General features: G+C 40.8%; 2 protein-coding genes across 4 annotated transcripts; one reads left to right on the top strand and one right to left on the bottom strand.

The window, feature by feature from the left end:
* The first annotated feature begins 707 nt into the window (after nucleotides 1-707).
* On the top strand, nucleotides 708-3386 carry c1galt1b (core 1 synthase, glycoprotein-N-acetylgalactosamine 3-beta-galactosyltransferase 1b). Its single transcript, XM_027157868.2, has 5 exons — nucleotides 708-799; nucleotides 1163-1341; nucleotides 1423-1855; nucleotides 1950-2166; nucleotides 3106-3386. The coding sequence occupies exons 1-5, from the start codon at nucleotides 789-791 to the stop codon at nucleotides 3301-3303; spliced, it is 1038 nt and encodes a 345-aa protein (XP_027013669.1). The 5' UTR covers nucleotides 708-788; the 3' UTR covers nucleotides 3304-3386.
* Nucleotides 3299-20905, bottom strand: col28a1b (collagen, type XXVIII, alpha 1b). 3 transcript variants are annotated; one of them, XM_047808915.1, is made up of 35 exons: nucleotides 20752-20905; nucleotides 19476-19603; nucleotides 18735-19297; nucleotides 16835-16855; nucleotides 16686-16745; nucleotides 16544-16597; nucleotides 15307-15351; nucleotides 15185-15211; nucleotides 15054-15098; nucleotides 14922-14966; nucleotides 13454-13507; nucleotides 12973-13041; nucleotides 12767-12835; nucleotides 12581-12649; nucleotides 12399-12467; nucleotides 12249-12317; nucleotides 12007-12075; nucleotides 11838-11906; nucleotides 10695-10766; nucleotides 10539-10607; nucleotides 10345-10416; nucleotides 10148-10216; nucleotides 9930-9998; nucleotides 9705-9773; nucleotides 9516-9584; nucleotides 9271-9339; nucleotides 8986-9054; nucleotides 8781-8849; nucleotides 8631-8711; nucleotides 8413-8448; nucleotides 8279-8315; nucleotides 7362-7916; nucleotides 6752-6870; nucleotides 5730-5889; nucleotides 3299-4691 (listed from the first exon to the last, which is right to left on the bottom strand). In XM_047808915.1, exons 2-35 carry the CDS (start codon nucleotides 19594-19596, stop codon nucleotides 4507-4509), a joined length of 3387 nt encoding a protein of 1128 aa, XP_047664871.1. In that variant the 5' UTR covers nucleotides 19597-19603; nucleotides 20752-20905; the 3' UTR covers nucleotides 3299-4506. The 3 variants fall into 3 exon arrangements, with proteins under 3 accessions (XP_047664871.1, XP_047664873.1, XP_047664872.1); XM_047808917.1 differs by having other exon boundaries at nucleotides 5730-5886; XM_047808916.1 differs by having other exon boundaries at nucleotides 18735-19294.
* Nucleotides 20906-22685: the final 1780 nt, after the last annotated feature.

Raw genomic sequence — 22685 nt, 5'->3', positions numbered from 1 at the left:
CTCATACCATCCTCATTTTCAAGTTGTTGTTTTTTTAATATATATATATATATATATATATATATATATTATATTAAATTATTTTATATATATATATATATATATATATATATTATTTTACATTATTTTATATATATATATATATTTTCACTCTGGTTATGTCTACATGCTCCTTTATTCATATATCTCCACTCCCATACCCAGTTACACTTACAGTCACACACACACGTTTTGTTTTGTTTGTCTTTTTTGTATTGTACAATTGTATGTTTGCATAATAAAAAAAGAACAATAAAAAAAACTGGTTCATCCACATACAACCTCGTCACGTCGATTCTGAGGAAGGGTGTATATCCTGCTCGAGTGTGTTTTGTTCGCTGAATATTGTAAAAAAAAAATTTTTATTGATATTTATAAATTACTTCCACTTTATATATATAAACAATAAAATAATTTCCAAGTTATAGTGAAAAATAAATCTTTCTAATTATACTGATAAATATTTTCCCATTTGTTCCATGTAATAGTCATTAAAATCAAACTTGATTAAAATAGATGTTACTGAAATCTGAAAGTCCCATTGAAGATGTGTTTAAAGGAAGCATCGTAACTACTGTCCAATAAACTAGAATTTCTAGTTTACTCCTCCATCATGTTTGTGTTCTGAGGCGTGTCTCACATTGTGATGTCCTGGATGCCCATCTTTACTTCACAGATGGACAGAATGTTGTAAGAGACACGTTTAAACCTTTAAATTCTCTCAGCCTGATTCACCTGTCTGAGAAAAGATGTTTTTAAGGTAACGATTTTCATAATTTTCTCTTATTTTGAGTAAATTAGGTCTTTAGTAGACTCTTGCTTTGTCCTTTCTAGGTTATGTTTCATCACGAGTAACATTGACGAATGTTAGTTTTTATATTAAGAATTTTTGTTTTGTGCTTTAAAATGTTTTTTTCTTTCTTTTGAAAATGATGTTTCATGTTTAGAAGGTTGTTTTTTCTTGCTTTACAACCTTTAACGTCATCATTAGAAGGTTATGCTTTCTCTCAATTTCTTCATTTGTTTAAAGTTTGTTTTGATATTTTATTTTTAGTATTTTATTTTATTTTATTTCAGTTTTAGAGACTTCTAAAGTCTTTCTCTTATGTTTTCTCTGTTGAAGGTTATGTTCCTTCCTTAGGATGCCAGCAAAACTGACATTTTTCTGTGGAGGGTTCATTGGCTTTGTGTTGGTGCACATGAACCTGAAATTTAGCACTTATCAAACTTTAGCCTTGTTCACATTTAATGGGCTTCGAAACAGCCTTCCGATTAAGGTTGACATCTCTATCGTGAACTCGGGTATGTAAATGTCACTTTTTACAATATTACATTCTTTTTTTTCAGTTTCTTTTTAACAGAGAATTTGAATAAACTTTTCAGATGACGTAGCGAAGCAGCTGAGCTCGAAGGTGCAGGTCCTGTGCTGGATCATGACCCAGCCCAAAAACCTGGAGCTGAAAACCAAACACGTCCGAGCCACTTGGGCCAAACACTGCAACATGGTCCTGTACATGAGCTCGAACGCCAGCGACTTCCCCACTGTTGGACTGAATGTGTCTGAGGGCAGAGATAATCTCTACATGAAAACTATCCAAGCCCTCCATTACATCCACACTCACCACCTGGACTCTGCAGAGTGGTTCCTCAAAGCTGACGACGATACGTTCGTGGTGGTGGAGAACCTGAGACGTCTCCTGAGTGGATACAACACTGACGAGCCCGTCTACCTGGGACACAGGTTCGGGATGTTTGTAACTCAGGGCTATATGAGCGGTGGAGCCGGCTACGTTCTAAGCCGAGAGGCTATCAGAAGGTTCTGTTGGGTTTGTTTTGTTCAAACTTGTTCTAAAACTTGCTGAGATTGAAGCGATCGCTTTATGACGTTATGTTTATGGTGAATCTAACAGGTTTGTCCAAGGTTTCAGCTCAGGACAATGCACGCACACCAGCCCGCTGGAGGACGTTGCCTTGGGGATGTGCATGGAGACCATGAAGGTTAAAGCCGGAGATTCGAGAGATGAGCTGTTGAGAGAAACATTTAACCCCTTCACTCCAGAAAGCCACTTGATCCCTCCAGCCACAGAGGAACATATCTGGAGCTACGATTACTATAAAAGAAAAAGAGTGAGTACAGATTCCACAAAGTACATCGATTTGTGGTCATTTGTGGTTATACATCGATTTGACAGGGTTCCTCAAGGCTTCATTGGATGGTGAAGAGAAAACCTTTCGTGGCCTAATTGTTAGAGAGTCTGACTTGTAACCCGAAGGTTGTGGGTTCGAGTCTCGGCCCGGCCACGACTGAGGTGCCCTTGAGCAAGGCACTGAATCCCCCCCAACTGCTCCCCGGGCGCCGCAGCATAAATGGCTGCCCACTGCTCCGGGTGTGTGTTCATGGTGTGTGTGTGTGTTCACTGCTGTGTGTGTGCACTTTGGATGGGTTAATTGCAGAGAACAAATTCTGAGTATGGGTCACCGAACTTAGCCGTATGTCACTTCACTCACTCACTATTCAGTCAATGGGACAAACTGGATCTCAAGCCTAAGGATTCTTTGCTTTATGAGTGTTTTGTACTCAGAACCTTTTATGTAAAGGACACTCCCTAGCTCTTTCATGTGGATCATAAGCAAGACCTTTGAAAACCTCTGAAAGGTCGCCCTTTAGAGTTACGGCATTTGACAGACCTACTTATCCAGAGCGACTTACCGTTTTATCACATTTTATAGAATTGAGGGTTAAGGGCCGTGGTCAGGGGCCCCAGCAGTGGCAGATTGGTTTACCTGGGAGTCGAATTCACAACCTTGCACTGTGTGTGTGTTTGTGTGTATGTTTGTTTGTGTATTTGTGTGTGTGTCTATGTGGGTGTGTGTATGTGTGTTCATGTGGGTGAGTGTGTGTGTTTGTATGTGTGTTCGTTTGTGTGTTTGTGTGTGTGTTCGTGTGGGGGTGTGTCAAGTCAAGAAGCTTTTTATTGTATTTTATTTTTATTGGTGTGTGTGTGTGTGTGTGTGTGTGTTCGTGTGTGTGTTCGTGTGTGTGTTCGTGTGTGTGTGTTTAAACAGGGCCCAGAATACTGTTCTGATTTCGCCATCAGCTTTCACTACATCCAGCCTGAGATGATGTACGAGCTGGAATACTACACTCATCACCTGAGACCTTTCGGATATCAGTACAGGTTTACGCCGGGCGTCTCTGCTAACGTTACTGAAAGCCAAGAGATTACAAATAAAACAGAGACAATAAACTCCACTGTGATATAGTAGAGAAAACAGCACCATTTATTGACAATTGTATTTCATTCACAGCTTATTAATAAGTTCACTTGATTAAAGTAGCTGTAAAACCTGATGGGCTTGATGTGATTCAGTGTCGAAGGATTTGTACATAATAATCTGTAGTAAAAAGTTGTTACCACAAAACAACTCGATTTTACCTCGTTCTCATTTCATACGAGCCAAAAAACACGATTTTTGTTTCATCAAGATTTTTTTCCTAAATATTTTCTGAATCGATTTCCGATTTTTTAAAATCGATTTTACAATTTAATCTCTGTGTTTCACGCCGAGTCCCGTATAAAGGTGTTTGACCGATGGAGTAGGATGATCCTTCTCGCGTGAGACATGAAGCTTATTGGCGGAAAGACTATTGTGAATTTAACGCTAGACGGGAATTTGTAAGATTCTCGATTAGAGTTAATTAAACACTATTGTACTTAAGAATACTATGAAACAAGATTATGAGCATGAACATTCGGAGAAATACAGCTCCGAACCGAAACACCTTAAATATAGACGTATCGTATATACGACACTTCTGATGCCCTATTATTATTTATTTATTTATTTTAATTTTTTTGTATTTTACATGACACACGTAATAAACTATGGAAAGAGTGAGACTCATTGATGAAATGATTGTTAATTGTTTTCAAAATATATAAGGAAATAAACCTTTATACCGATGTGTAGGAATGTATATTTAAAGATAAGGTAAGTGTTCCCACAGCGGGTCTCATTTATCACTCGTTATATCATCTCGTGTGCGAATGTTTTCTGAACATACGAACATCCGTACTTCTGTGAAAATATCGATGAATTGTAAATGTTTAGCCACGCCCACAAACCTCCCAAGACAAAATGACGACTCGATGGTTTACGCTAAATATTCCATAGACGCATTGCGAGCTTTTCCACCGTCACTTCTGTCTTAATCGAATGGCGAATCGTATTGAAATAATAGTAGCGTGTAAGTGATTTACGCCAACGCATGAGAGATATAAGCTTTTATTTATTTAATTTTTTTTTACTTTTTTTTCATGAACTGGATAAATGAGGCCTGCTGTCGTGAAAGTAGTATTCGTGTTCCTCCGTCTCTTTAACCTTCCTGCCTGTAACACGCCACAGCTCAGCTTCAGGAAATCTCTTTGCTTTATAACCTTGAATCTTCACTTCATTACTTCATGGTCAGCGAGGCAGATGGTTTATGACGCAGGATTTCTTGCAGGCGCTCTCCGTGTCGAACCGATTACCGTTGCCGTGGCAACCTCCGAACCAAAACTGAGCACAGGAGTTGGCCTTGGGTTCGTAATACCATTTCACTATGTACCTGCGGCACGGCCCGGGGTCGAGCGGCTGCAGGCAGGCGTCACCTGTGGACGGAAATGTCGAGTCTGTCGCTTAGTTTTCATCCTGATTAGATCAGGAACAGACACAAAGAACAGCATACAGTGTTAACCTTCAGCTTATAAGCCCTGGATTTATTTTATCACTTGTTAGTAAGGAAACAATACGTGTATATATTTATAAACTGGCTAAAAAGTTATAGCTTAAATATGATTTTATTAAGAAGAACTCGAAAAGGAAGTCGGGCGTAATAAGGAAGGATTTGGGCAGAATGAAATCAAATCAAATGAAACATACATAATAAATAACGTATAAGTTAATAAGCGACGTAGAGAGATAGATGGATAGCGTAATAAATAAATGTATTTGTTTATAAAGTTTTAGAGAAGCACGTCAGGTTTCAAGTAACTGCATGTCTGTAGACTGTGATTTAAAGGTGGGGTCTCCGTTATTTGAGAAATGCGTTAGAGAACTGAGTCGGGACGCCAAACAAAACAAAAACAAAACAAACGTGTAGCCAATGAGCAGTAAGGGGCGTGTCTTGTCAATATGGGCGGAGAGAGTGTTCAGTGCGCATGTGTGACATTAGCAGAAAGCGGTTTTAACATTGAACAAAAAACATAAAAAGTAAGAAAGCGAAGAAAGGCGTACAATAAGGCAAGAAGTAGGACGTGTTAATATAGGATCAGCTTTCCAGCGCTGGAGAGAACTGAAGGAGCTGGAAGGCCTGCGATGGAACGCCGAGGCGCTATTTTTCCTTCTCGATAGGTGAGTAATGTTTGCTTTGTTACACAGAACTAATATATGCCTTTGTCCTTTACATGATTATGCTTGTGTGTCATTTTTGCTTGTTTGTTTATCTGCAATCGTGTTGTTCTTCCCTTCAGCTATGATAAAGACACGTTTCTTTCTGTTAGTCACCCGGGTTACGTATGTATGTGTGGGCGGAGCTATCGATACAGGGGTGGGACCCGTTTGGGTTAGGGGGCGTGTTTGTTTTGGTGATTTCAAATGTCAACATTGGCTTTCAAACAACGGAGACCCCGCCTCAGTGTAACAATTACCTGTACTAAATTCATCCTGAATCAGTATTAGGCTTGGCTCAGTGGTGGTGTGTTGGTCTGGTCTCACAATGTGCAATGGATCATCCAGGTTGTTCCCACTCTCTCTGTTAAAGGACGGAGCTGTGGTGCTGTCTAAGGTTCCCTCAGATGCTCCTGGCTGCTTGACATCAAAATAACTGAATATTATTGCGGTGCTTTGGTTATAGTATTAAAACAATTTTAGGATTCTGTTCTGTATGAAATGTTACAGGGACACGGGGACACGGATAGATGGACAGAGATCTGATGACATAAAAAATGTATATATAGAAAGACAGACCATTTTGTTGACATAATTCAGCAAATTAATTATGTTTATATGACACGTAATGATTTATAACGGCATTTCAATTAATGATTTTTAGTGATAAATCATTTCTATTTGACACATGAAAATCATTATTTCACGTGTCATATAGACATGCTTCATGATTCAAAGTGTCATATAAATATGCATTATTATTGTGTGTCCTATAGAAGTGAATCATTTTTATTTGACACATGATTTACCTCCATTTGGCACATTGACTAATAATTTATATCCGTATAAGACGATGAATAATGAATCACATCTATATGGTAAGTCAAATAAGGATTCATATTCATATGACACGTAGAAAAATGACTCGCAACCGTGTTCAAAAATGAATCACATCGCAAAGTAATGTACTATGTAATCTATATAGCACATTGAATAACAATTCATATCCATAGGTCATATCAAATAGTAACTCGTGTCCATGTGGCACGTCGAATAATAAATCATGTCGATATGACATCAAATAATGAATGGTATCTATAAGACACTTTGATTCATGAGTCATATCTATTGAACACAGCGAATAATGAATCACGTCTATGTGTCGTATCGAACATGGACTCGTCTGTATGACACATTTCTCTTTATGTTTGTATGACACATTTCTCACCATTGTTTTGTTCTCCTCAGTCAAAACTTGTGGATATAGACAGATATCTCTTACCTGTATGCGGATTGGGATGTTGGGTCCGGGCGTTACCGGGAGGAGATCGGGACCGGGCGTTTGCCTAAACAAGCCGTCACTGCCCTCGCAGAGTTTAACCAGAAGCTTGCTCTCTATTACTAAACCAAAGAGATCACATTGAAACAACTCGTGAGGTAAGTGAGGTAGATGTATAATAGTGCTCATCTCCATACAGTAGTAGCTTTATATCCCATTAAGAGGTAATACATTCTAACTGCGCTCACAGCATTCTCTCACTGCAGTCAGCAATCATCTCTGTAATGCATTCCAAGTTTTATTTTACCTCGTAACGAGAAGCCATAGATGACGAGATAAGATGAAACCATGCTTTTACTTCCATTTTTGTGCCTTAAGGAGTAAATGGAAAATAACTGTAGTGACGTGACATACAGCTTACGGTGACCCATACTCAGAATTTGTTCTCTGCGTTTAACCCATCCGATGTGCACACACACCGTGGGGGGTGGGGGGTGGGGGGTTCGGTGCCCTTGTAGTGGCTAGTGTCTCTCTGTGTCTGAGATACGCACATGAAAGATGGCTGGTCATCTGTCGCTTTGTTGCTTGCTACAGTGAACATAAGGTAACTTACCAGTGAGTGTCCTGAAGTCACTAATCAGATGAATGTGCTCCTCATCTGGGTCAGAGGCGATGGACTCCAGCTCTCTCTTGAAGCTCTCATAAAACGGATCACTCTGATTCACCACACCGATGACGAACATCTCAACGTTGCTGGTGTGCGCATCACTGACCGCATCCTCCAGCTTAACCACATCCCGTTGGTCCACCTGGCCGTCTGTAATCACCAGAGCGACTTTCCGAACTCCAGGGCGGGCCGAGCGGAACAGCTGATTGGCCTTGTGGATGGCACTTCCCGTGTAGGTTCCCTCCCCCATGTAGGGCATTCGGCGTACGGCAGATTTCACCTCATCACGGCTCAAGGGTCGATGAAGATCACTGATCACGGCAGTCATGTGGCTGTACAGCACAATACCAACATGTGTGATGTTGGGCCTGACGGAAACACGGTCAATCAGTCCGTTCACAAAGTCTTTAATGATTTCGAAGTTTTCGGGACCCACACTCTCCGAGCTGTCGATCACGAAAACCAGGTCCAAGGGGCTGAATCTGCAAGTCACCCCACAGCCTGAAAGACACTTCTTTTTAGGATCGTAGAATTGTTTAAATTAAAAAATAAATACAGACTTTGACTTAAGGCACAGTAGTGTGTAGACAAATGAAGAAAACTATTTGTCTTTTTAAAAGAAGACTTGAAAAAATTTATCAAACTTTCATCATATATGGTCGAGCAGCCTGACTCGCTAACTGTGCAATTTAGCACCTAACCACTAGGGGGCTCAGTGATTTATAATAAATGTTGTAAAAGAAATTCGCATTAAAGCTATAGTCACAGACGGAAAGCCACCGACGCTTAAATGTCAAATGTTTTTCCTCAGCATGATTTTGTTTTACGGTGTGCATAGAAGTAGACAAAATGGAAAAACTCACCACAAATGGATTGAATTAATTTGACAACTTCTTCTCTCTGCAACACACAGGACAAAAAAATGCCCAAAATCTCCATCTCACACCAACGATTAGATATAAATCTGTACGACTTTCAATGGCTCGATCGCACTTACAGTAAGACTGGGTTCTCCTTTTTCGCCTGGTCTTCCCTGCCAAATAAAAACGTCTCTTAAGGGTTGCAAATTTAAAAAAATATATATCTGATCTTATCATTCATTATGAAAATGTATTTACTGAATTTATTTGACCTGAGGCTAGTTTTCAGCTATTATTTCAAGTGAAATTTAATAATAAAAAAAAAACAATATGCACAAAATTTCAAGGTCCTTACATTTGGCCCTGTTTGTCCTGGTTCCCCTTGTCCTCCTTTATCCCCTTTACGTCCCCGTTCTCCTGAAAATCCACGGTCCCCCTGCAAAGAGGACCGACATGTCAGTGGTGTCTATGTAGTCTTACAGAACAGGGTATGATCTCATCTTACCTTTTGCCCCGGTAAACCCTCTCCTGGGGCTCCTCTTGGTCCCACCAATCCTTGAAATCCAGGCTCACCCTGGACAAAATGGACAAGCAACTAGTATGGAGCTACAAACAACTTTATCATGTTTTGTATTCACAACATTACTGTAGAATCACTTGACCAAGAGATGTTATTGAGATTTTTACTGAAAACTGGTAACACATCTTGCCTTTGGGCCTTGGATTCCCTCTCCTGGGGGCCCATGTGGGCCGGGTGGGCCGGTCTGACCTATGGAACCCTACAAATAAAATAAAAGCCGATTTTGTTCCTTTGATTGATGCACAGCATTGCCTGGAGATCATTAGTGAACATTTTCATGGTCAAAACATTCCTGGAATAATTATAATTATAATTATAATTGTTATTATTATTATTATTTTATTCTGCATTGGTAGAACTTTAACATGAACCCTATAGGTAATCTCCAGATAACAGGGATTGGAAGATTACTAACCTTTTGGCCTAAATGTCCAATTCCTGGTGGCCCTACTGGCCCTGGAGGTCCTGTAGACCCTAGGTCCCCCTGAATAGAAAACAAAAAGCTCGAATTAGACACTATAGGAAACAGCATTTTCAGTGAGTATGGTATTGTAGCAAAGCAACAAACTATATGATTTGGATGGAGAAAGTTCATTTCTGGAATATGCTACTATTCAAATTTGATGTAAAAATACAAATTCAAAATTACTGAATTCATACCTTTGGTCCAGGAAAGCCTATCCCCACTGGACCGGACTCTCCAGGTAGTCCCCGGGTGCCTGGAGGACCCTAAAGATAATGTAGTGGAAAACAAATACAGGGGATAAAAACAATGTAGTGTTTACTATAGCTGGACTGTCTTAACTGAACTTCTGGTGGTTATAGAAAGGTTATTAAATGTATATTTACAGGTGGTCCAGAATAGCCATCTCCCTTCAGCCCTTGTGGTCCTAAAAGTCCTGGAATCCCTTTTTCACCCTTAAAATCAGAAAAATCAGAAACAAAAAGACAAACGTATCTCAACTTTCTGAATTCTTATAATCTGTAGGGTTTACTGTATGTTACTCAGATCTTGACTTGATCTTTCGCTTTATAAAAGCTTGTTTATTTTGGTTAATTTTATTAAGATTTGACCTTTGGCCCTGGGAAACCTATTCCGTTTTCTCCAGCAGGTCCTGGAAGTCCAGGTGGCCCAGGGTCCCCCTATAAAGAATACACTCTGAGTATGTTGCCATAATCTGGGATTGATCAGCAAAATATGGATCTGTACAGTATATCTGATTGACGTACAGCACCGAGTAAAAATATCCGTCAAAGAAAATTTGATTGTTGACCAAAAATTGCAAAATTACCTTACTTCCAGGTACTCCTGTTCCTGGAGGTCCAGTTACCCCAGGAAGCCCCAGACCTCCTGGTTCTCCCTATAGAACAGAAACAGATATAAGACAAAACTGGTTATCATTTCTAGCAACAGGTATCATAGTTAGAAGCAGAATTTAAACACTAGTTTTCTTGACTCATTTTAAACAGATGACCTTTTTGTTCCTACCTTTCTCCCTATTGGACCCACTGGTCCAATGACTCCTGGTAGTCCTCTTGCTCCTCTCTCTCCTAGCTCGCCCTTTATGAATTAGATGCATATCGTTTAAATATCATTGGTCACAGTTCATATGTTCTATTTAAACGGCTTTACAGTGTTGTTCTGTTTTATTAGGACCTAAGAAATGCAGACATCATAAAAACCTTTTCTCCAGGTAGACCTTTACCAGGTGGTCCCTCTGGTCCTCTAGGTCCAAGAAGACCAGTTTCACCCTATAAGAAGAAGACAACATGTGGCCAAATATTGCATTCTGGAGCAGATCCAGCTTCCTTGGAATATTGTTATGTGATTATGCAAACCTTTGGTCCTCTTGCTCCGTCTTCACCTGGAGCACCTGGCTCCCCTGGAACACCTTGAAAGCCAGGCTCACCCTTTAATAGACACACATTAAAGGCTAAATCTGTCATTTGTTTAAAATTGTTAAAGTAATTTTGAATACAAGAATACTCCCTAATACTGTCTTGGCCGGTTCCCATGTTCTTCCTCATTGACACAGATGCCACCAATTGCCTAATATTGTTTTGATTCAAAAGCGGGAGACAGTATACCCCTCCCATCTTGTGAGCATGGCCACTTATGCTCTCTTGGAGTCATATGCTCTCATGGCTGTGGCATTCTCTGGATTCTCCCTATTGATCTCCAGGCTATAGGGCAAATACTTTTTTTTGTTCATTCATTTTCTACCGCTTATCCGAACTTCTCGGGTCACGGGGAGTCATCAGGCATCAAGGCAGGATACACCCTGGAAGGATTGCCAACCCATCACAGGGAACACACACACTCTCATTCACTCACACACTACGGACAATTTCCAGAGATGCCAATCAACCTACCATGCATGTCTTTGGACCGGGGGAGGAAACCGGAGTACCCGGAGGAAACCCCCGAGGCACGGGGAGAACATGCAAACACCACACACACAAGGCGTAGGTGGGAATCGAACCCCCAACCCTGGAGGTGTTAGGCGAACGTGCGTTTTTTGTTGTGGATTCAGAACATTCACCAACCTAGATTAATCTTTCAAGTCTGTGGGTAGTGGTGGCTCAACTGGTTAAGGCTCTGGGTTATTGATCTGAGGATCAGGGTTCAAGGCCCAGCACAGCCAAGTTGCCACAGAGGGCCCTTAAGCAAGGCCCTCAACCCTCCCTGCTCTGACCCCAACCTCCTCAGGTGGGGTATGTCAGGAAATGAATTCCACTGTGCTGTAATATATATGTGGTGATAACAAAGGCTTCTATGCCCCCTATTCTTTAGTCTTACCCTCACACCCAGGTCAAGTTTAAACTCTCTAACTCGCTAAAATATCTTTACTAACCTTCACATTCTGAATCATTCTACCCAAAATGCAGTTGGATGTTGTCAATAATCACCAGGTTAAATATATGGGTGTCTAAATCATTTAAATCAAGACTTCAAGACCCCAACCGTTCATTGTGTCTTACCTTGGCTCCTGTCTCTCCAATTCCTTTCTGTCCTTTTTGTCCATGTTGTCCTGGGTCGCCACGATCTCCCTGTGTACAGAACAGAACCCAGTCTCCACCTAGTGTATCCATCAGGAATTGTTTCCATGTTTTATTGCAGTTCAATTAATAATTTGCACAAGAACTCTACCTTTTCACCAGCGAGACTTATCCCTGGGAGCCCTCTGGGGCCAGGTCGACCTTTTGGACCCTGGTCCCCCTACATGTTTTATGTTGTAGTATTGGCACGAAGATGAAGTAAGAAAGAGAAATGAATACACAGAATTCATTCAATTCCATGTTTCAACGCTGGATCCAGTATGATACATTTTAAGCCGGACTCTGAGCAGTATTTCTAGCTATGAATTCTCGTTCTATACAAAAATTTGAAACCTTTTCTCCTTGAGTTCCCATCCCAGCAGGTCCTATGGGACCAGGAGGCCCATGGTGACCAACATCCCCCTGTGTGGTGCACAACAAAAAAAACATCAAATATTTTATACCACTCTTTAAGAGCACCTAATTATTATTGTTGTGTTATACCTTTTCACCCTTCGGGGCAAAACCTGGTGGTCCACGAGCTCCAGTTGAACCGTTATATCCTTGATCCCCCTGAGATATAAAGCCGTTTAGATTTTTAGCCTATGCTAAGCTATGCAGACTAGTCAGTATCACAATGTAATTTACTGTAAATACTAGGGTTAGGGTTAGGGTTAGTCGCTCACCTTTGGCCCTACTATCCCCTGTCCAGGGAAGCCAGGAACCCCTTGAAGCCCTGGAAATCCTGGTGGTCCCTGTTTATTATTGGTAAATAACCTGGTCCATTATTATTATTGATAACCTGGTCCATTATTATTATTGATAGACTCATGCCAAGACATTCTGACACCTTTTTGTCAGTGCCCACTTACAGGTTGGCCTGGGTCACCTTTTCCCATCGGACCTACAGGACCTGGTCTTCCCTGGTTTCCCTTGTCCCCCTAAAACCATTGAATATCCAGAATTCAAAGTTCAACACGAGTAGTAGGACAATCATCAACATTAAAGATGAAACATAATCATGAAGCTAAACCTAAATTGTGAACTTTAACGTATATAATAAATCGCATCAGTTTACCTTAGGTCCGGGAAATCCAACACCTATATCCCCTCGAGGTCCGGTCGCACCAGGAAGTCCACGATCTCCCTACATGCAATGCATTAAAGCATTAAGACTTGCAAATGGATTACAGGTCTTTTTTTCTTCTTCTGCATTCTTCTTGCTCTGGCATGGCTGTAAATATGACGGGTCAGATGCTATGAACTTTCTGTCTCCTTTAAAACGAAAATGTACTCAGTTGACCTTCACTGAGGACAAAGCTAGCATTCATTCACACTTCGATCTGAATATGGAATTGAATATTCTCAAAAGCACTCTTTGTAGTACCGTGCATGCTCGCATCGTGTTTTATTTTTGTACGGAAACCCCCTCGAAATGTCAGTCGTAAACAATCCCCAGATAAACACAGTGGAGAAGCGGTAATTCCCTGCCGAGTTACGCAACACGCAACATTCAACATTCAATTTCGTGCCAAAAAATTGCAGTAAATCGTTCTTACTTTCGGGCCTTCCTGTCCTTCGGGTCCTTCATCCCCTGGTGGCCCTTGGGGGCCCTGAAAAAAAGGCAAACAAAAAAACACTGAGGCGATAGATTGATACATAGAGACAGAGATGTATGGAAGGAGACTCCAGTGTCAGCACTTGATATAACACTCAGAGGTAAAGCTGTACTTTTAGGTTTTTCAACATCTTCAGATCCTTCGAGGTGTTTAGCTTTCTTAGTAACATGACAAGTTTTTATGCAAGAGCGTTTTTGTCTTTTTTATCATTTTTTTAGCAGAGGGAGAGAGAAAAGAGAGAGAGAAAAGGGAGATGCGAGGATGAATGATTAGAGTAGAGGTCTTCACGGGTCCACTTAGATCCAAAAACCCGAGGTCCGACCCGAGACCCGAGCTGGTTCGGGTCTAAAAGTTTCACGTGTTCCTCGGACACGGGTCGGGTACAATAATAGCGGCGTCGGGTCTCGGGTAATTTAAAATAAATGTGTTTTTACCGAACGGACCCGAGAAGACCCGAACTACTGTATCTTGTGTGTGTTCATCGACTCGAGTCCTTTTCCAACCTCTCTTCTGTTTGCCGAGACCGCTTGCGACATGTGGCTGGTGACGTGTGGCTGGCGGTAAGCTCATTTTCGTTGAAACAGACCTGTCAATCAATTTTGTAGCGGTTACTTTAGTGTAGAGTTATGCAACATTCGGGTCCAGTCGGGTTAAAAAAAATTGCCGTCGGGTCGGGTCGGACTCGGGTCTAATTTTTTCGGGTTTGTCTCGGGTCGGGTCTTTCTTAAAAAAATAAATAAATTATGCACGTCGGGTTCCGGTAAAAAGTGATTCGGGTCACTTCGGGTCGGGTACATTTCTTTAGACCCGAGAAGACCTCTAGTTTATAGCTGTATAATAACACGTATAATTATCTGTTTAACAATCTGTATGTAACTCTAAATTATTAAAATATACAGTGTCAAATAAACAAAAACTGTACAATAAAACCGCTATTATTGGAAATTAATCCATTTATTCGAGGCTAACATGCTAACCGTACAAAGATTTTTAATAGCATTGCAGCGCTAGCAAATATAAATACCGTGTATGATACGGTACACGGAGAATCGACCGATGTGTTGCGTGATATAACAAACGTAATGAAATCAGGTCTGAGAATGAGAACGTTCGGACCTCGCTCTAGGTTTTAGACAAACGGACATGTCTACATTTCTCTGTCCTCACTTTAATCCCTGCAAACAATGTCTACAAAAATAATATCCCGCATGTCTGCGTTCGCAGTGTTAACATGCTCGTTGTTGCGGGATTACGAGGATCTTCTGCTCGCATTCCATAAGTGCAGCACGGACGACGAGCTCGTTACTTCTCCTATGGTTCAGTTTACGCCTGTGTACAAACCAAAAACATCTCCATTTACTGTACAGGAAGGAAAAATCTGCTGATGATGATTTGATGTGTTTTTTACCTGCTCTGCTCGGGGACCTCTCGGCCCTGGAGGTCCTTCGGCACCCTGAGAAGTACAAGATTTCACCTCGTTACACTAATGATGAGGATTATATACTCAATTAAAGGTCTAGGGTGGTCTAGCAACACGTACCATATTTCCTTTTAATCCAGGAGCTCCACATTCTCCTCTGTCACCCTAGAAGACACTCACAGCTTCACTGATCACACACAACAAAGGGAATTAGATATATATTTTAAAGTCATTTTAAAACTCACACTTACCTTATCACCTTTGTACCCAGGTCGTCCCTACAGATCACACACACAAAGACACACACAGTGATACACACAGATACAAGAGGGTATAAAATCTACAATGCCGAACACAGTTGTATAGGAGTTACCTCAGGCCCGTCTGGTCCCTGGGGTCCTGTAGGTCCGATGTCTCCCTACAGTTCAGTGAAAGAGGAGACGAAATGATTATAATTCATTATCCATTAGTACACTCATTCACACTGAGGTTCAATTTTATAAACAATAACAACTTCTAAACAGTATGGGTGTGTGTGTGTGTGTGTGTGTGTGTGTGTGTGTGTGTGTGTGTGTGTGTGTGTGTGTGTCTGGGTGGGTGCATACATCATTTTGTACATTGTGTGTGTGTGTGTGTGTGTGTGTGTGTGTGTGGGTGCATACATAATTTTGTACTTTCTGTGTGTGTGTGTGTGTGTGTGTGTGTGTGTGTGTGTGTGTGTGTGTGTGTGTGTGAATACATAATTTTGTACAGTGTGTGTGTGTGTGTGTGTGTGTGTGTGTGTGTGTGTGTGTGTGTGTGTGTGTGTGTGTGTGTGTGTGTGTGCATACATACATAATTTTGTACATTGTGTGTATTCTCTCCGGCTGATCTGGTCAATAATGAAAATGATGTTCGTCTCAATACATGGTGTGTGTGTGTGTGTGTGTGTGTGTGTGTGTGTTTGTGTGCATACATAATAGTGTACACTCTGTGTGTGTGTGTGTGTGTGTGTGTGTGTGTGTGTGTGTGTGTGTGTGTGTGTGTGTTTGTGTGCATACATATTAGTGTACACTCTGTGTGTGTGTGTGTGTGTGTGTGTGTGCATACAAAATTGTGTACACTCTGTGTGTGTGCGTGTGTGTGTGTGTGTGTGTGTGTTTGTGTGCATACATAATTGTGTACACTGTGTGTGTGTGTGTGTGTTTGTGTGCATACATAATTGTGTACACTGTGTGTGTGTGTGTGTGTTTGTGTGCATACATAATTTTGTACTGTGTGTGTGTGCATACATAATTTTGTACAGTGTGTGTGTGTGTGTGTGTGTGTGTGTGTCTGTTTGTGTGCGTACATAATTGTGTACATTGTGTGTGTGTGTGTGTGTGTGTGTGTGTGTGTGTGTGTGTGTGTGTGTGTGTGTGTGTGTGTGCATACATAATTTTGTACAGTGTGTGTGTGTGTGTCTGTCTGTTTGTGTGCGTACATAATTGTGTACACTGTGTGTGTGTGTGTGTGTGCATACATAATTTTGTACTCTGTGTGTGTGTGTGTGTGTGTGTGTGTGTGTGTGTGTGTGTGTGTGTGTGTGTGTGTGTGTGTATATACATAATTTTCTACACTTTTCAGCTCACCTTTACACCTTTTTGTCCTGGCAGTCCTTCAGTCCCTGGATCTCCTTTTCCCCCCTAAAACAAACCCCATAATCATCTCCATCTCACTCATTAACACTTCAACATTAATCATTACTTCAGCAAGGTGCATTTTTTCACTCACAGGGTTTCCTGGAGGTCCTCTGTCTCCTTTGTCACACACACACGCTTGCACTTGTGGACACTGTAACACTAATCCTAGTTAATAAACACACCACTGATGTGTTGATGTACAGCTTAATAATCAGGCACAACATGAACCGAAACACTTACTTCACTGCTGGTTATTTTTTTCTGAGAAATAAAAAAAAACAGAAGGAGAGATTAGAAAATATTTCATAACTGTTTCTGAAGCAATGAAGTGTAATAAAGATGGAAGAAATTTCATTCATTCATTCACTACCGCTTATCCGAACTTCTCGGGTATCTCAGGCGTCATCGGGCATCGAGGCAGGATACACCCTGGACGGAGTGCCAACCCATCACAGGGCACACACACTCTCACACACTCTCACACTACGGACAATTTTCCAGAGATGCCAATCAACCTACCATGCATGTCTTTGGACCGGGGGAGGAAACCGGAGTACCCGGAGGAAACCCCCGAGGCACGGGGAGAACATGCAAACTCCACACACACGAGGCGGAGGCGGGAATCGAACCCCCGACCCTGGAGGTGTGAGGCGAACGTGCTAACCACTAAGACACCGTGCCCCCCGGAAGAAATTTCAATTAAAGGTAATTGGATTTAAACTGAAAGTGGGTGTGGCCTGGACAGAACGGCGTGCGTTCATCTTTATGGTAATGCCACCAAGTTGCCACTGCTGGACCCCTGAGAAACGCCCTCAATCCTCAACTGCTCGATTAGGTGTTTGCCAAATACCATTAATGTAAATATATCACATCCGCTTCCTCGTGATGTTTTTTTTTGTGTGTTTGTGCAATAATTTAGCACATAATGAGGCTCTCTTTTGTCATCAGTTGAGATTTTTCCATTTGGAATGTTAATCTTCCAAACCCTGGCATCTTGCGTTCGGACTTGTCCTTTAATGTGTGATGTTTTTGGGACTATCTCAGGGACCTGCTGCTAAGAAACTGTGTTCCTTCGAGTATTACTGCATGCACTATTGTCTGAACTTACAGTATTTACATACAGTATTGTCACCGGTCGGTCGGCGCTGTTTTTTGTTTACTGTCTTTTTTGTATTTTGTGTATTGTCTTGTAACCTTTTGTCTGCACTGACTTGTTTGTATTGTCCTCCACTGTCCTGTCTGTCTTGTCCTACGCTGTTTGCACCAGGTTACACACCTGTACTTTATGTGGCTAAGACTACTTACTAAGTCCTTAGCTCTGTCTTTGTTTTATGTAGCACCATGATCCTGGAGAAACGTTGTCTCATGTCACTGTGTACTGCAACAGCTACATATGGTTGAAATGGCAATAAAATTTTCTTGACTTGACTTATGGTGTGACACGAGCCAGGGCAAGTTACCCTCACCACTATAAAGTTATTCATTCATTCATTTTCTACCGTTTATCCGAACTACCTCAGGTCATGGAGAGCCTGTGCCTATCTCAGGCGTCATCGGGCATCGAGGCAGGATACACCCTGGACGGAGTGCCAACCCATCGCAGGGCACACACACACTCTCATTCACTCACACACACACACACACAGTCACTCACACACACACATACTATGGACAATTTTCCAGAGATACCAATCAACCTACCATGCATGTCTTTGGACCGGGGGAGGAAACCGGAGTACCCGGAGGAAACCCCCGAGGCACGGGGAGAACATGTAAACTCCACACACACAAGGCGGAGGCGGGAATCGAACCCCCAACCCTGGAGGTGTGAGGCAAACGTGCTAACCACGAAGCCAACGTGCCCCCCCCCCCCATGAAGTTATTATTCTAACTATTATTATCATTTAGACTGATTAAAGGATGACACGTCATACAACAGCGTCGTTTTAGTTCATTAGTGTTATTACTTATAGCAGGTATAAACAGTCTGGGATGTAACTAAGAATCAGCTCGTTTCAAAGATTTCCCAATGTGGATTGGAACGTAATCAGCTTTTGGATGAAAACAATTACTCTGCTGCTTATTTAGCTATAACACCAAACCCCGGGGTTAAAACACAGATTGAGATCGTTTATCTTACAATCTCCTGAAGCAGTTTCTCCTCGAGGCCTACATCGTTGAGGTCGTGCACAAACTGCTGCGCCGGACTGCTAGCCATGGCTCGTAGCTTGCCGTTTTTGTGGTTGCTCCGTAATGACAAGCTGATGGTGAAGATCTTGATGTTGTGACCTTTGGCTTCCGAGGTCGCAGCCAGGATGTCAGGACTCCGTGGATGGTCGGAGCCATCGGTCATCAGCAGTATCACTCTTACGTTCTTGTTGTCGGTTTCACGTACAAAGAGGTCCGTGGCGTTCCCGATGGCGTAGGATGTGTACGTGCCCTGCCCGATGTATGTCATGGAGGCCACAATGTCCCGGAAGCGTTCCAGGCCTTGCCAGTCAGAGAATCTCTGCACGATGGCCACGGCGCTGCTGTACTGAAGAGCGGCGAGGCGGGGCATCAGGTGCCAGCCGTCGACCTGCATCTTCATTACCCGAGCACCAAACGAGCGCGTAAACTCCTTCTCCTTCTCAAAGCGGTACAACATAGCGCTCTCTGAGCTGTCCAGGAGGAAGGCCAACTCCAGCCCACACACCAGAACTGCTTATGGAAGACATAAGAATTCAGTCCAACGGTTACAAATGGGAAGAACATTTGTGGGCGTTGATCATTTTAACATCTGTTTGCATCCAGCATCCAGCAGCATGTTTTAAAACACCGAGTAAACTCGCAATCTAAAAACGAGTGTTATACAAAAAAATACACAAAAAAACGACTTTACCCTTTTCATCTTTTGTGCTCAGGTTGTTCGTTTGGTTTTTTCGGTTTTGACTTCGGACATCGTGTGAAAGGAACAACAACGAAAAGCACAGCAGTGTCGACCTCCACAGCTTAGCCTTCATGGTTTACCTAGAAAAGAGTGAGAACTGGTTAAAGGAACAGTTTGACCAAACATTACACCATCTTCCTGTTGTCCCAAAGGCCGTCGATCGGCCAAGACGTGTTTCTCGAACTACATAGCTCACAGAAGCTTAAAGCTACTCAAACAGACACCTTTCATATAAAACAGGAGAATTAAAGATTAAAATAAACAGAAATTTAAACCATATTATCATCCAAATCACTTTAAATGTACAATTGTCCCATGCCTTAAACCCAAGCCTAATTTTAAGCTTTTTATTGATAAGTGGGTCATTTTATAAGTAATGGAAAAAAAACCCTCTGTGTCATGAAATCACAGGAAAATAATTAGTGATGCAGTGGTGTGATATACTGTACCTCAACATTTATTACCAACCAACACGTGCTGCTTTTTATACATTTATTGTTATATTTAATGCCATCAAATCAACAAAAGTTATTTAAAAAAAAGAAACTACAAAGCATAAACTCATCTGTCCTGAAATTAGGTGTCTCAGAAGTGACAGACAGCTTCGTTTCAAAGCTCTGACACCGGAGACTCCTTACATCGTTGTTAAATAGAGAACTGAAAACTGCAAGGACTTTCAGAAAACACCAAATCACCAAGTCACCTTGAGGCATCAGTGCCAAACAGGGAGGCGTTAATTATTAGCAACTTTAGACAAATATCTTAAACTGCCACATTAAATACTCATGCATGCATCATTTCCCCTTTTTTTAATCCAGAGTGAACTTGAAAAAAAAAATTATACATTTTTATAAATTTTATAACAATATACAGTAAGTTAATAGTGTTATATATTTACTGGTATTATACGTTTTTTTTTACTGGAACAATTCCACTGGTTGTCTGTTATAGCAATCCCTGAAAGTAACTGTTCCATCACGACACACAAACTCCTTAAATTATAGATTTTCATTAAGTGCAATTTCAGAAATAATTCCTAAAAAAAATTAAAAAAAATCATACAATTGTATTCGTATTTATTTATTTATTTATTTGTTTGTTTGTTTGTTTGTTTGTCAGTTTTAAATCTATTTTAAATCCAGAACAACATGCATGCACGAGCCAGAGTACAGAATAAATAAATAAATAAAAAGACACAAGATGCTGACGTCTTTTTTCAGGTTCTTACCTTTCATATGCAGACGTGAGTGATTTTACATCAATTATCCTGTCACATGCTCACGCGGATCTGGCGTGCAGACGGTACAGGACGCATCACACACGTCCCGGTTCTGAACTGCCCTCAACATCACACTGGTTGCCAGATCACAACTCTAAAATCCTCAAAAAACAAACAAAAACTCAGTCTTGAATATAAACACGACAATGAAATTTCCATGGATATTTGTTCGGTATTTAATAATAAGTGTAATCACCAATAATAGTAGATTTGTCTTATATCATAATGTTAAGTACTGGCGTTTTTATCATTATTAAATCCTAGAATAAAATGCAATTTGAAATTAAATGGAATTATTACCCGTTTTTTTTTTAAGTAGAAATCACTTTTTGATTAACAACATTAATTATTTAACTAGATACATTGCGGGTTGCCAAGGTTGTCGTAATCCTCCCTGTGACGTTGCTTGGTATGTGAGGAAGGAAAAAAACTATTTTAAAATGTAAATTATTTATAAATTGCTCTGCTTTCTACAGCTAAAATACAGTAGTATTTACAACCGTTTAATCATCTTACACTCTTTACTTCACCTACTTTAACGTCAATTCATTTAATGAATTTAGTTTTTGTGCATTTTTCCAAAAAAAAATGATGAACTACAGATGAACTACAGTAATTATTTTGGCTAAATTTAAAGAGATTTAAATTATAAATACGGACCCTGATGAAGGTGTTTGATACTGGAAAGAAAGAAAGAAAGAAAGAAAGAAAGAAAGAAAGAAAGAAAGAAAGAAAGAAAGAAAGAAAGAAAGAAAGAAAAGTTTTACACCTACTGCTTGTTTTTTTCTGGAACTGTATGTACAGGGTGTAACAATAAGGGTTTGTGTTCCACAATGGACCATGATGCTGCCAGAAACAGAAGAGAAGGAGATGGAAAGAACTTAAAAACAAAGTTGCCATAAATCTGCTATATACTGAGTGGGTAACAGGGCAGAGGATTGGGATGAAGTATGAAATAAAAAGCCCTTTTATATTTTTTTCCACAACTTGTTTTTTTCCTTTGGGGTTGCTTTTAGATCACTGTTATTTGTGACAGCTTTTGTGCAGAACATCTTAGAGCATCTCTTGCCATGATTTTGTGTAATATCGGATGAATCACGCTGGTATTTATGGTATTTAGTCTTAGGTTTGTTCCTTCTTCTAGCCTGTGTGTTAGATGTCTACTCATATTAATAACAGTTATATCTTTGTGAATTAATCTGCATGATATGTGCATGGAAAGTGTTTATAGCTCAAAGATTAATAATAATAATATTAATCATCATCATCATTATATAAGAATAACAATAAAAGGTTTATGGACATTAAAGTGTCACAAACGATCAAACTTAATATTTTTGTTGTTATAATATAAGATTCAGAGTTAAGTGGATCAGTGTCCTTTCCTTCGGGTCACGGGGAGCCTGTGTCTATCTCAGATATCATCGGACATCAAGGCAGGATACACCCTGGATGGAGTGCCAACCCATCACAGGGCACACACACACACTCTCATTCACTCACACACTCACACACTACTGACAATTTTCCAGAGATGCCAATCAACCTACCATGCATGTCTTTGGACCGGGGGAGGAAACCGGAGGAAACCCCCGAGGCACGGGGAGAACATGCAAATTCCACAAACACAATGGGGAGGCGGGAATCGAACCCCCAACCCTGGAGGTGTGAGGCAAATATATGCTGTTTACTCACTCTCGTAACAAACTTGTGATTCCACCCATTTTACCTTTGGAAGGGGACTGTGTAGAAAGAGTAAATACCTATAAATACCTGGGTATATGGCTTGATGAAAGGTTGGGTTTTAATATTCATATTGAAAATCTTTCAAAAAAGCTCAGACCCAAATTGGGGATTCTTATTTGTTTAAATTATTCAAAGTT

The sequence above is a fragment of the Tachysurus fulvidraco genome, chromosome 25, assembly GCF_022655615.1.
Source record: "Tachysurus fulvidraco isolate hzauxx_2018 chromosome 25, HZAU_PFXX_2.0, whole genome shotgun sequence".
In the NCBI taxonomy this organism is placed as follows: domain Eukaryota; kingdom Metazoa; phylum Chordata; class Actinopteri; order Siluriformes; family Bagridae; genus Tachysurus; species Tachysurus fulvidraco.
Note: the sequence above shows the minus strand (reverse complement) of the source record. Positions and strands in the feature narration are given on the sequence as shown.

Bases quoted from the DNA above. Each gene is read 5' to 3' on its own strand.
- c1galt1b (XM_027157868.2), top strand. The intron at 1,342-1,422 runs GTATGTAAATGT...TAAACTTTTCAG, and splicing joins CATCTCTATCGTGAACTCGG to ATGACGTAGCGAAGCAGCTG. The intron at 2,167-3,105 runs GTGAGTACAGAT...GTGTTTAAACAG, and splicing joins ATTACTATAAAAGAAAAAGA to GGCCCAGAATACTGTTCTGA.
- col28a1b (XM_047808915.1), bottom strand. From the start codon at position 19,596: ATGAAGGCTAAGCTGTGGAGGTCGACACTGCTGTGCTTTTCGTTGTTG. The intron at 16,856-18,734 runs GTAAGATAAACG...TTTATTTCTCAG, and splicing joins AGAAACTGCTTCAGGAGATT to AAAAAAATAACCAGCAGTGA. The intron at 16,746-16,834 runs GTAAGTGTTTCG...TTAGTGTTACAG, and splicing joins AAAAAATAACCAGCAGTGAA to TGTCCACAAGTGCAAGCGTG.